This window comes from Rutidosis leptorrhynchoides, chromosome 3 (assembly GCF_046630445.1).
Source record: "Rutidosis leptorrhynchoides isolate AG116_Rl617_1_P2 chromosome 3, CSIRO_AGI_Rlap_v1, whole genome shotgun sequence".
NCBI classification, from domain to species: Eukaryota; Viridiplantae; Streptophyta; class Magnoliopsida; order Asterales; family Asteraceae; genus Rutidosis; species Rutidosis leptorrhynchoides.
Genome location: NC_092335.1, coordinates 38,407,416 through 38,422,288, shown reverse-complemented (window position 1 = coordinate 38,422,288; position 14,873 = coordinate 38,407,416). Strand labels below are relative to the sequence as shown.

Sequence of the window (14,873 nt, the reverse complement as noted above, 5' to 3'; positions counted from 1 at the left end):
AGTGCTAAAATTTAATAACTAAATCCTAAATACATTTTTAGTAAGACTAAAATTTATAGAACTCATTTTCAGATCACCGTTTATTCTAAAATCACATAAGTTCAAATTAAACTTCTTTAAATAATAATCGAATCGTCCAACGAGTATTACAGTCATTTAAATTTATTTTTAATATACCTTATTTATATATAGTTATGCTTTAAATAATAATTATTATAATATCTTATCTTCATTTTTTTTTACATAATTAATTAACTCATATAATATTTTAAATTCTACTTCAAAAATATATATGTATCTATTTTCTAAGTTATCTATATTCCATAATTTCACTTTCATGATAAATAATATGAAAATTAAATTGTTATCTTAACAAAAGTCACGAGTGAAATATAGTAAAGCAGGTATTGGAAATCAAACAAGAATCTCCACTAACTTTTGTCTAACTCACATTAAGTGACACGTTGTTCTCACTTGTAAATTACTTTTACCAATTTCCGAATATCGTTAAAAGGAACAGGTTTCTTAAATCATAGTGGACCTCTCAACAGAGACTTATAATCATACAATGTATCTGATAAATCAATCATTTGATATTATTTTCTAATTCCATCGATAAGCATATTGAAGCAAATACGCTCATGTATAATATTATACATCTAATACTTTGATAACATTTATACACACACACACACACACACACACACACACATACATATATATTCCTATCCAATTATATAATGGTTCGTGAATCATTGGAATCTGGTCGAGGTTAAATGATTGTATGAACACAGTTTCAAAGTTTTTAAGACTCAACATTACAGACTTTGCTTATCGTGTCGGAAACATATAAAGATTAAGTTTAAATTTGATCGGAAATTCCCGGGTCATCACATACATCACCTTGTTTTTTGATAAGGATGTTTTGTATATCACTAACCAAAATGTTGCTGGCATCGGGACGCTCTGAAAAACAACGCCGTCTAATGGGTGCGGTCTTAGATTCATAATTTCGAGGGATGTAATGTGCCATGTCCGTCCGGCTACCAAACATAAAGCCGGTGACTAAACAAAATTCACGCCGACCAAATCTAATCATAAAATTAGGAGAAAAATGAAACCATATATCTTGTTGCTCTTCAGGGTACTTACTAGCATCTAATTTTGCTGAACGCTCACATTTACGTTGGAGCATGGCATGTACTAGGCCAGGATCATTACCCGTTTATGAAAGATCTAACCAGGGACCAAAGCATGCACTTCTAAATAATTTTTCTTGTCTCTCAGTCAACATTTTCTTGACCTGAGGAATCAGGGTCAACATATTCTTCATGGTCAATTTACCTTCCACATAGCCCTGTAAAAGTCAGAAGAACATCAGAAGAAAATCACATAGACGCAAGCACGCAAGACAGAGATTGCGTACAAGGCCGCAAGGACGCAAGGTTAACCTTGCGTAACCTATGTGCAAGACGCAAGGACGCAAGGTTAACCTTGCGTAACCTATGATCAAGACGCAAGGACGCAAGGATTACCTTGCGTGCACATGCAAAGGTAACCTTATGCCAAACGCAAGGACGCAAATATCACCTTGCGTACATTGTGAGACATACGCAAGGACGCAAGGATTGTCTTGCGTCTACATAGCAACAGAGTTACACAACTTAAATCTAGCAAAAATTCCTGGGTATCGTACGCAATCTCAATAATATACAATCAAAAACACAAAATACAAACAAATTTCGTTGACACATTTTATCGAACAGTTGGCGTGCAAAGAGTGCAAAAACTTTGTTTTAGCACATAAATCTAAGAATTATGAAGTAGATCGAATAATATAACATAGATCTAAGAAATCTAACCTGTTCTTGAGACATAGTGAACGATGATGGTGATTCGATGATGTTGGTGGCGTAGAAGCTCGCTTGTACTCGGGAAGATCGAAGATGGAAGGATGAAGAAGATCTAGTAACGATGAAGATGTGAGGAGGATGACGTGAGGATGATGATGAAGATTTTGCGAGTGATTTGCGAGTGTTTGGAGAATGTAAGAAAGCTTGATAACGATCTTGCGAATGACGAGCGAAAGGGCACCAGAGAGGAGTTTGCGTATGTGTGTGGTTGTAAGGGAACAGTGAACGCAAACTGATCATTTAACTAGTTCTTTTAGGGAAACACGCAAGGTCGCAAGGTCGCAAAGATGCAAGGTCGCAAGGACGCAAGGTGTCTTGCGCCTTGCGAGGGCAAATTGTCAAACTTTTTTTTTTTAGGGCTGTGAGCAAGGTTGCAGAAATCGGTTCTCGGGGAGTTCTCGGCAGGGTCTCCAAAACGAGAACTCGGAGAACTCGGGGAGAACTCGGGGAGTTATCGGCGGTTGACTTTCGTTGACTTTTGAGATTTTATCGAGTTTTTTCCGAGATTTGACCGATTTTACCGAGATTTGACCGATTTTTCCTAGAATTGACCGATTTTTCCGAGATTTGACCGATTTTTTGGAGATTTGACCGATTTTTGGTCGTTGACCGATTTTTTGACCGATTTCAAAACGAGTTCTCGCCAGGAATGAAATTCCGAGTTCTCGCCGAGTTCTCCCGATTTTTGCAACCATGGCTGTGAGTCAACAAGCTTCAAAAAAAAAAAGGGCATTTTGGTGATAATTCCTACTGTATAGCTTGAAGTTGTGTATTGCAGTTAGGTTTGGGCTCATTACACACCCATTATTGCTTTTTGGGTGAGTGTTTACTCATTCTTTGTGATCTTTTTTAATAAATCGTAATCATTACATCCACCATTTAAAACTCCCTCAATAGATTCCGTGATAAAATAGCGAGGATTAGATGACTAAAATAAGTTACTCGTATATAATAGTTAATAGTTGTTAATTTACATCAATGTAATATGTAATTTGTTATGTTTACATGTATAAAAATTATGCACCATCACCGTTATATTATAACTTTCGTGACTTTCGTTTTATTCTAAACCTTAACTAATTGTTTGGAGTTTTATTGGTTTAACTTCGCATTTAAAAACATAACTCAGGCGGAGTAACTACTTTAAACTTTTTACTCTGCTGTGTCCAATTTTAGCAAAGCTAGTCCTAGTATCTAACCATTAAGATTATTGAATTAAATATTTAAATATAAAATATGATAATGAAAAGACATACTCCGTAAGAGCTCACGGTGTCTCCACCGTCCCGCCTCGTCGATCTCACTGACACCGGAGAAGCTGGACACCGCACCACCGTCGATTGAAGTCGATTTCGCCGTCGTTGCCCAATGTCGTTGGGGTGACGGCGTGTTTATGTTAATTTTTTTTTTTCGTTTTTTTATATTTTTAAATTATGGTATTTTTCTATTGGTTCACGTCATATAAATGGACACCGAAATAGACACTCAACGACACCCTACTTTAATCAATTTCGAAGTCTATTTTTAACACCGAAATAGACCTTGACAACTCAACACGGGCACCTCGTGCTCTAATAGAGTAGTAGCTAGTTAAAAGGTCGTTTTAATTCGTTATATGAATAATACGTTCCATTTGATGAGCAGACAATGCTATTTATAAACAGTTAAAATAGTGATAGCTGGGTACTTGTGTAATTAGAAAACACATGGACCAGAAAATAATTCCATGTGGACCCAACAATGAAAAAATGAGAATAATATTAAAAGTTTTAGAATTTTGTGAAAATGTGGAATTTGTTAGATGTAGAGGGATCCACAGTGAAAGGGACATCAACTTAAGTGGGTGTTCGGGCCGTTCGGCCAATTTCTGGTAGGTTTTGTTGGGTGGGTGGGGTCAACGGGGTGACGTGTCATGCCACGGAGCACGGTGCAAGACTATTTGTAACGGGTCGAAGAGACCCCGATACTTGCCTATGTGGCTAGCAAGAGACGCCAAAACAAGCGGTAACGGTGTGTCACTTGGTGGCGGCTCTTAGGCGTCCGGGAGAAAGCAACACAACAAGTAACACCGTTTCTTGTTTTTTTTTTATTTATTATTTTCTATTATTTTAAAAATATTATTTTTACCCTTTATTAATTCTTAACCCAATTATATTTTAACACATCATCACAATACTCTAAAGAAACATCAAAAAGAAACATCAGTATCACCACTACTTCACCCAAAAAAGAAACATGTCCTACTTATAAAAAAAAGTGCAAAAAGCAAGAAACACGAGCAAGAAACGCCATCACCTTTATAAATGGTCTAAGGTCAAAAAAATCTAGTAGTTCTAACACTTAATAATTTTTATTTTAAAGCTTTAAAAGTAGATAAAGAAAAAAAAAAGGAAACAAATTAAGTGAAAACGAAAACAAGAAACTGAAGATCGCCAACAAAAGCTACTCAAAACAAAGAAACAACACACAGAAAGTTTACTTTCTATTTATTTATAGCAGTTCATTTTATCACAAAAAAATAAAATAAAATAAAGAAAGAAGAAAAAGTATGGGTATTAAATATTCATTTTTTAAGCCTTTAATTCAAATATCAAATAAAACAAATTGAATAGATTAAATTTGAACTAGATTCATCTTTCACTTGTGTTTAAATCTAAATTCAGTTTTCGTTTTAACTTTTTTGAATTCGATTAATTTAAAAACCAATCTCGAATAACAATATAGTAGTACTAAATTAAAACATTATGGAGTAATTGGAAATCGGTTTCAATACAAAACTCGAACTCAAAATTGATTTTTATGTTTATCGGATTAAATTAATTTTTTTTTTTCAGTTAATGAGCCTGAAGCGAATTATATTTGATTATCAGTTCTCGGTTACGAAATTTCAACTTAATCTTGTATCGATTTACAGTGTTGCTATCAAAATTTTCAGTCTTTTTAGCTAAAAACAGTTGTTTGGGGACTTAAATTGCACATCAGACCTTTAATCAGGACTAAAAGAGACAACTTTGTGTCATTTTTTTCAACTTCACTCGGTTTCTCGACCATGTGATGTGACTAAACTCTATTCTCTCTCTAATTTCATTTCAATACCACCTTCAAGATTCCACACATCATCTTCAAGGTCTGTTTTTTTCCTTACTTTTTTTCCTTATTGTTTTTCTGCAACTAAATTCCATTTTATTCTATGTTTTTCATTATGCTTTTGTTTAACTATACTATGTATTACACATTTACACATCTTAGCTACTTAGCTTTGGTCTCCATGTTTATATAACTCTTTTGATTTGCTTTTATTGCTGATTTGTGGATTTTAAATCCATAGTTTTATCTCAATTTTGACTCTACATCATCATATTAGCTTCTCCTTCTTTTTTAAATAAGTGTTTAAGTAGTGATTATTACTGTAGCTTACAATCATGATTAGTATTGGTTTGATCTAACTCTAAAATGATTAATTATTGTAATCAATATATATGTGACGATTAATTGTGTAAATTTTTAGTGTGATTTAGCATTTTAGTACTCAATGATGAACCCATAATTGACTTTTGAAGTCAATAGTACTACTTCTATGTTTGCATAATTGTATCGATACACTGCTGTTAGTTTGTACTATACTTCATTGTGCTCACTATGTTGAATTTGAATTTTGAAAAGTTTTAATCTTGGATTAAATTTTTTTTTATGTATATTCATGTTTTAATTCAGAATCAAGATAACCAAAATTGGACTCAGCTGCAAGATTTCTGCTTCAGAAATATTTTTCGATATAAAAGATGGTGTCTGAGTCATGGTTTCGCGGTCTATGGAAATCGTCAAAGAACCATAACCACGGTCACGATAAGGTTCGAATCGAAGTATTAGCTTTTGAAGTAGCAAGCCTGCTATCCAAGTTAGTTCATCAATGGAACTCTTTAACTGATAACCAGGTTATAAAGTTACGAAACGAAATCAATAACTCAGAGGGTATTAAAAAACTGGTATCAGATGATGATGGTTACATTGTAGATTTAGTATGTGCTGAACTATTACATAATTTAGAAAATGTGGCCTGTGTTGTGACCCATCTTGCTAAAAAATGTAGTGACCCTCTTTTAAAATGTTTCGAACGTGCGTATGCCGATTTGATTAAATCGGGCGTTGATCACTACGAATGGCAATTCAGTTGGAAAAAGATGAACAAGAAAGTTAAAAAAATGGAAAAGTTTGTTTTAATCAATGCGAGTTTGTATCAAGAAATGGAAACGGTGAAGGAACTTGAACAAATAGTGAGACGAATGAAGAGTAATGAAGATCAAGATAGTATAACTTTGGTTGAATATATGAAGAAATTGTCGTTTACACGACAAGAAGTTAAACGATTGAAAGATTTATCGTTATGGAACAAGAGTTATGATTATGTTGTGTTCTTATTAGCAAGATCAATATTCACAATTTTTAATAGAATTGGGCATGTTTTTGGGATTAATCACGTGTTACCGTTTTCAGCTGAGAATTCGGATTCGTTTGATTCTGATCACATCAATCGTACTCAACCATTGTGATAGGATTGTGATTTTGTAATAGAACAGTGATATAATGATTGTAAAATAAATGATAAAGAAAATAAGAAATTTGTTTATGGAATGGATGATTGTTTATTGCAAATGGTGGAAATATAAAATTAGTACAATCAGAGAAGATCCAAACGTTGGAATCTTCCTGCCTCTAAGCCAAATGGCCGACAAACAACATAAAAATGTAAGGATAGAATGACCCTGCTCTCACACTCAGCCCTTCTATTTATTATTCAAAGCAAAAAGGAAAATACTAGCTGGCACCATCTTGACCCTTCATTCCACCTCTCCTTTGATAGACTTTCCATTGGGTGGGCTTAGGAAGATTGTCTTTGGGCTTCATGATGAATGTAGTGGGCTGCTCCTTATCAATACCCGCATCTTGAAGCAGAGGCTTGTCCTCAAGCTCAAAATCTGGGAATTGGGCCCTGATATCTGAAACGTTTTCCCAAGTAGCATCCTCTGTGTTAGGCCACTGAATGAGCCATTGTGGAGTAGTAATGCCGTCTTTAGAAATAGATCGGGTAGCCAAGCATTTAACCGGGGTAACAATTTGTGACGGGTCAGTCTCGAAACCCGGAGGTAAGGTGGGTTCAACCGGGGCATTTCCGATTGCCTTCTTGAGTAGAGAAGCGTGGAAGACCGGATGGATTTTTGAAGCATCCGGAAGTTGTAACTTATACGCAGCAGGCCCAATTCGACTCAGAATAAGAAAGGGACCATAGTAGCGAGCTGAAAGTTTCTGGTGAATTCGCTTGACAACGGACTGCTGCCGATGAGGACGAAGCTTCAAGAAAACCCAATCACCCACAGAAAAGTTAACGTCACGACGATGTTTGTCAGCCGTGGTTTTCATAAAAGACTGGGCTCGCTGTAAATGATATTTCAGTTGAGACAGAGCTTCGTCACGATCCAATAAATCTTGCAACACAGATTCGCATTTAACCTCGCCGGGTATGAACCGAAAAACGGTCGGAGGTGGTCGTCCGTAAACGATGTCGAAAGGAGTGGTGTTTGAGGAGACGTGAAATGTTGTGTTATGCCAAAACTCGGCCCAAGGTAGCCAAAAAGACCAATTCTTTGGCTGATCAGAAGCGAAACATCGTAAGTACGTTTCTAAACTTCTATTAACGACTTCGGTTTGGCCATCGGTTTCCGGGTGATAGGCGGAGCTGAATTGTAATTTACTCCCCTGTAAAGCAAAGATCTCCTGCCAAAATTGACTTAGAAACAAGGGATCACGATCACTGATGATAGAGCGCGGAATGCCATGTAAACGAACTATCTCCTTGATGAATATTTCAGCAAGTATGCGGGCTGTAAAGGGCCTTTTTAGTAGTATAAAATGACAATATTTAGATAGTCTGTCAACCACGACAAGAATAGTTTCGAACCCCTTGGATTTAGGTAGACCGGTGATAAAATCCATGGAGATATCTTCCCATATCGAGCTCGGGATAGGGAGAGGTTGTAAGAGGCCGGCCGGAGCTAAAGTCGAGGATTTAAATCGTTGGCAAGTATCACAAGATTGAACAAATTTCTTGATACATGAAGTCATACCAATCCAATACACGTGAGTTGCAATGCGTCGGTACGTACGATAAAAGCCCGAGTGTCCCCCCGAAGGACTACTATGAAACTCGTCAAGAAGTTTTGGTATCCAATCAGAGTTGGAAGGAAGAACTAGACGATCATGATAAAATAACTTGTTACGAATAATAGAGTAACCGGGGTGCGAAGAAGGATTTTCTAGTACCTCTTTAACGATTTTGGCCAGTTTTGGATCAGAAGCATAATCAGTTGAGATCGAAACGCCATCCAACCATTGCGGTAGGGATATCAGTGCTGAAAGTTCATGGCTTTCGTGTATTCGAGATAGAGCATCTGCAACACGATTGTCTTTTCCCGGTTTGTAACAAATTTTGAAGTTATATCCCAACAGTTTTGCGAGCCAATTTTGTTGGTCCGTTGTAGTGATACGTTGGTCGAGGAGGTGCTTGAGACTTTTTTGATCGGTATAAACGGTGAAAGGCCTGCCCAACAAATACGGTCTCCAATGTTGGATTGAGAGAGCAAGTGCCATAATTTCTTTCTCGTAGGCGGATTTTGAAAGATTCTTGTCTGACAGGGATTTGCTAAAGTAAGATATAGGACGCTTAGATTGCATAAGTACTGCTCCGATCCCTTTTCCGGATGCGTCACATTCAATGTCGAAAGGTAAGTCGAAATTGGGGAGAGCTAAAACAGGAGCCGACACCATCTGAGTTTTCAAGTTTTCAAAAGCTGATTGAGCGTCAGGATTCCAATTAAAACCATCTTTCTTGGTTAATTCAGTAAGAGGCTTTGCGATTTTACCGTAATCTTTGATGAATTTGCGGTAGTAGCCCGTAAGGCCTAAAAACCCGCGAACGCCTTTCACGGTGGAAGGAGTGGGCCATGATAACACGGATTCGATCTTTTTAGGATCCATTGAAACACCTTGCACGTCGATAATGTGTCCCAAATACTCGACGGAATTCAGTCCGAAATTACTTTTCTTTTCATTAATCACTAATTTATGAGATTGTAGCAGATAGAGCACCGAGTGTAAAAGTTGCATATGATGCTCCCAAGTAGGACTGTACACCAATATGTCGTCGAAAAAGACAAGGACACCGTTGCGTAATAAAGGTCGGAATACCTCATTCATGAGTGCTTGGAAGGTAGCCGGGGCATTTGTAAGGCCGAAAGGCATTACAAGAAACTCGTAATGGCCATCATGAGTGCGAAAAGCAGTCTTCTCAATATCGGATTCACGAACGCGCACTTGGTAAAAACCCGATTTTAAGTCAATTTTGGAGAAGTAATGGGAACCGTGTAGCTCGTCTAAAAGCTCTTCCACGACAGGGATAGGAAATTTGTCGGGAATGGTTGCACTATTCAAAGCCCTGTAATCGATGCATAATCTCCAAGAATCATCTTTCTTCTTTACTAATATGACCGGGCTAGAAAACGGGCTTTGGCTCACTCTGATTATACCGAGAGATAACATTTCTTGCACTTGACGTTCAATTTCATTCTTGTGTACATGAGGATAACGATAAGGTCGGACACAAATTGGTTTGTGGTTTTCGTGAAGATTGATAGTATGCTCGATAGATCTTTTGGGAGGTAAGCCTTCGGGTTTTTGAAATAATGTTTGGAAATCCGTTAAAAGATCAGAGAGTTGGGTATGTTGCAAAACATTGAGTTTTGATGGAGAAGGTGAGTCGTTGGAGAGTAGTGTTAATTGACCACTTAACCAAGATTGTAGAGAAGTAGGATTAAGTATAGGGGAGTGAATGCCCTGTAACTTAATTAGCTCGCCCTGATCCCAAAACTTCATAAGATGGGTTTTCCAATTGACTATTACATCCCCCAATCGGTGCAACCATGCAATTCCCAGTATGATGTCAAGAGGGCCTATATCATAAACAAGAGCATCGACTAAACAATTAAATTTTCCGAATTGAAGTTTGATGTCCTTACATTGTTCGGAAATACGTATATGATTTCCGTCGCCCAAACGGATTCGAAGTGGAGGGATAGCTGTGACAGGTAAACCAAGAGCTGCTACCAATCCATTGGAGATAAAGTTGTGTGTAGCCCCGCTGTCGATTAGAATTACCGCATTAAAATCGTTCAACTTACCCAATAATTTCATAGTGTGAAGCTGAAGAGCACAATCAGAAGTGACACCGTGTTGTTCGAGAGCTTGGCACTCACCATCGAAAGTGTTCTCTTCTGTAACGGTCGTTCGATTCGTGACTTCTTCGTTACAGGTAGTTAATTCATCGTCGTCGGCCAATAAAAGAATTCGAAGTTGGCCGGCAGTACACTTGTGTTGGGGCGTATATGGTAGGGCACAGCCGAAGCACAACCCTTTACGGCGTCGTTCTTCCCATTCCTGTTTGGATAACTGACGAGTGGCGGGGGCGATGGGTGTGGTTGATTTAGTTAGAGGAGTAGACTGTGTGTAAGTATGGGCTTGTGTGGACTGAGTTCTAGCTGGGCTAGCCGAGAATCTGTCTTGTTTAAGATAGGTGGAATAATTGGGCTTAGGAGAGGCGGCCCAATAAGGTGAAGAGTTAGAGGTGGGCTTACTAGATGGGCTTTTGTGTGAAATAGCAATTGCAACGTGCCTTGCAAATTCAATAGCCTGGTCCGATGAAGATGGATTAAGTGCCCTAACCCAATCTTTGATTTCCTCTTTCAGACCTTTCAAGAACATTCCAATGGCTTGTTCTTCTGACTGATCTGGTATTAACGTGGATATCGCCTCAAATTCTTGAATGTACTCCTCGATATCGCCTGTTTGTTGCAACGATCCCAATGCCTCGTGAGCATTTCGGAATTTTGAGCCACTGAATCGAACCATAAGTTTAGAGCGAAATTGATTCCAATCGATAAGAGGCTGTTTGATTAGCAGGTTCGTAAACCAATTCAGTGCCATGCCATCCATACACATCTGTGCAAGTTGCATTTTTTTGTTCGAAGGAGTGTTATGAACTTGAAAATAAAGCTCAGCTTTTGTTACCCATCCACGAGGGTCGTTACCTTCGAACAGGGGAATCTTTACTTTAGGTAATGAAAATAGAGATGAATCCATGGTGTTTTCTTGGTTGTTTGTTGTGACAGTGGGACCGGAGTCAAAAAATTGTTCAACGGTGGGGGTGGGTTGCGATGATGACGGTGGTGTGAGTGGTGGGCGATTGTGTGGGAACTGCCTTGAAATACTATTGAGGATCATCGTTTCGATTGTACGAGGAAGATCGTTGATGACATCCTTCATAGATCCGACCGTGGTGGATAAAGATCCGACGGTGGTGGATAAGGATCCGACGGTGGTAGTGAGATCCCTCATTTGGCTTGAAAGGAGTTCCAGTTTTTCATCGTGAATATCAATACGAGCTTGCAAACGGGTGTTGTGGGGCTGTTCATTTGGATTCACCATTGATGGAGAGAAAGGGAACCGGCAATGGAACCAATGATAGGATTGTGATTTTGTAATAGAACAGTGATATAATGATTGTAAAATAAATGATAAAGAAAATAAGAAATTTGTTTATGGAATGGATGATTGTTTATTGCAAATGGTGGAAATATAAAATTAGTACAATCAGAGAAGATCCAAACGTTGGAATCTTCCTGCCTCTAAGCCAAATGGCCGACAAACAACATAAAAATGTAAGGATAGAATGACCCTGCTCTCACACTCAGCCCTTCTATTTATTATTCAAAGCAAAAAGGAAAATACTAGCTGGCACCATCTTGACCCTTCATTCCACCTCTCCTTTGATAGACTTTCCATTGGGTGGGCTTAGGAAGATTGTCTTTGGGCTTCATGATGAATGTAGTGGGCTGCTCCTTATCAATACCCGCATCTTGAAGCAGAGGCTTGTCCTCAAGCTCAAAATCTGGGAATTGGGCCCTGATATCTGAAACGTTTTCCCAAGTAGCATCCTCTGTGTTAGGCCACTGAATGAGCCATTGTGGAGTAGTAATGCCGTCTTTAGAAATAGATCGGGTAGCCAAGCATTTAACCGGGGTAACAATTTGTGACGGGTCAGTCTCGAAACCCGGAGGTAAGGTGGGTTCAACCGGGGCATTTCCGATTGCCTTCTTGAGTAGAGAAGCGTGGAAGACCGGATGGATTTTTGAAGCATCCGGAAGTTGTAACTTATACGCAGCAGGCCCAATTCGACTCAGAATAAGAAAGGGACCATAGTAGCGAGCTGAAAGTTTCTGGTGAATTCGCTTGACAACGGACTGCTGCCGATGAGGACGAAGCTTCAAGAAAACCCAATCACCCACAGAAAAGTTAACGTCACGACGATGTTTGTCAGCCGTGGTTTTCATAAAAGACTGGGCTCGCTGTAAATGATATTTCAGTTGAGACAGAGCTTCGTCACGATCCAATAAATCTTGCAACACAGATTCGCATTTAACCTCGCCGGGTATGAACCGAAAAACGGTCGGAGGTGGTCGTCCGTAAACGATGTCGAAAGGAGTGGTGTTTGAGGAGACGTGAAATGTTGTGTTATGCCAAAACTCGGCCCAAGGTAGCCAAAAAGACCAATTCTTTGGCTGATCAGAAGCGAAACATCGTAAGTACGTTTCTAAACTTCAAGAACTGGTAACCCGAATAATTTCTATTCGGGTCCACTCAGTAGTTCAATTCCTTATCCTGGTAAACCTCAGAACATCACTTATTCTGGTCCTATTGGGAAGTTAACACCAAAGTCAACTTCTAAGTCAACGTCAAAGTCAACAGCAAAGTCAGGCCCGTTATCTCGTGGGCTGAAATTTTGGCAGGGGAAAAACTCTACACCGAATCGTTTAAGCAACACTGGACCTTTCACTATGGTTGAAGAACAATCCGATTTACAAATTACGCCAAAACATAAAGTCTTCGATGCGCCTCCCGAAACGCTAGGTGCTGCTGCTTTAGCGTTGCATTACGCTAATGTTATCGTTGTACTCGAAAAACTTGTTGCGTCTCCTCATCTAATTGGTCATGATGCAAGAGATGATTTATACAATATGTTACCGAAAAACGTTACGAGTGCTCTTAGAGCACGATTAAAACCATATGCGAAAAGCTTGGCTGAATCGGAATATGATACGGGTTTAGCGGAAGAATGGAACGATGCTATTTCGGCCACTTTAGAATGGTTATCGCCACTTGCACATAATATGATAAGATGGCAATCCGAAAGGAGTATCGAGCATCAAAATTTGCTTTCGAAAACGAATACGCTTCTTGTACAAACGCTACATTACGCAAATCAAGAAAAGACCGAAGCTACGATAACCGAACTTCTTGTCGGTCTTAATTATATATGGCGGTTTGGTAGAGAGGTTAATGCGAAAGTGATGTTGGAGTGCGATAGTGGTGGCGTGATTGACGAGTCTAATGATTCGGTTGATTTGGTTAGTTAATAACAGCATGGTCAGTTTATTGACAATGATACACGGGTACCATACTAAAAGCATCAGGACCCGTTTCATGAGCCGTTTTTGAGTACAAGTTTAGGAACCATGATCGGGCGGTTCAAGCGCAGTGGTTAAGGGGTACTGTTCATGATTCGAAAAGTACTTGTTTTATAAAAGGCAGTGTTGATGACTGGCTGACATTTTGACATAGAAATGATATGAATGGTGATAAGTGTGTTGTTGTATATGTACGGATAATGATGAAACGCATTATCTAATGATGTGAATTTTACCCTATAAGAATTTTCGCTTTTTTATGAATATAGTTAGATAAGATGTTTGAAGTTGAGCAATTTCACTGAGTAGGTCAGACTGGTTTAGGCCACCATTGACCCGTTCTGTTAGTTTAGTCTTACAAAGTTTTTCGAAGTTTAACTGTTTGACATTTTGACCCGTTCCAAGAAAATGTAGGTCAATAATGTTGGCTCATGGTTTATAAGGAGACTTGTATTATGTGGCATTTGTCACAAGCCCAACCACAAAAATACTCACTCTCTCCGTTGATTCATGCCGCACACCCTAAACCCATTAGAACCACACCCCATAACTTAGTAAAAAAGGCGTTGTAAGGGTGCTAACTACTGTTAGAGCTGTCTCAACAATTCGATGGCCCTGGGCGAAAATAAAAATGGACTGTCATACTCATTAAATTTTTTTACTCTCAAAAATGTAATTTCACCCCCTCAACTTACATCATCTCTCAATTTCTTCAAGGGTCAAACCCGTATATTTGTATGATGTTCTAATTACGCGTAGCTTCATTCGGTAACTTTGGTAAAGTTTACAAAAAGAGATTCAGGAAAATTCGATTTTTATACTCTAGAACTTTACCCACGAACTTCAAGATATTATAGCTATTTTTGAATTGGACGAATAATCAGAAGGTCGTAACTTTTAAAAAGTTTACGAAAAGATAAAATCATGTAAAGTTTAGAAAAGAGAGTAAATCATCGATGTTCAATATTTACTTTGAAACTGTTACGAAACTGAATCTAAACCACTTAAAATCAAACTGAATTTGAAAAATAATTTTCGGTTTTTGAAAAATGTTTCCACCATGCTGAAAACATAAATTTTAAATATTTAATTTTTCTATTTATTATTTGCAGTTTATTTAACAATTTAATATTACAGTATTATAACTTTGATTGACAATTTTTATTGAATTTAGTTGAAAATTTTGAAAAAAGTATATACATATTCAAAATTTTGAATTCAAAATTTTTGGGCCCTAGGCGATTAACCACATTATCTTTGACCAAAGACGTCTCTGCTAACTGTGATTTCACGCCTTCTACACTGACCCATAACGTGTCGTCTAAATTCTCTTGAGTTGATATTGATATTACCACTTTAGACACTTCTTTCGGGGTTATTTATTTAA

The 14,873-nt window shown here is 38.1% G+C and overlaps 1 protein-coding gene across 1 annotated transcript; it reads right to left on the bottom strand.

Moving 5' to 3' along the window:
• Positions 1 to 11,749: 11,749 nt before the first annotated feature.
• On the bottom strand, positions 11,750 to 12,352 carry LOC139899876 (uncharacterized). The gene has a single exon (XM_071882703.1). It carries the CDS (start codon positions 12,350 to 12,352, stop codon positions 11,750 to 11,752), a length of 603 nt encoding a protein of 200 aa, XP_071738804.1.
• Between the last annotated feature and the right edge of the window lie 2,521 nt (positions 12,353 to 14,873).

What these genes read in the sequence shown, in the direction of transcription:
- LOC139899876 (XM_071882703.1), bottom strand. Translation starts at nt 12,352, where the DNA reads ATGAAAACCACGGCTGACAAACATCGTCGTGACGTTAACTTTTCTGTG.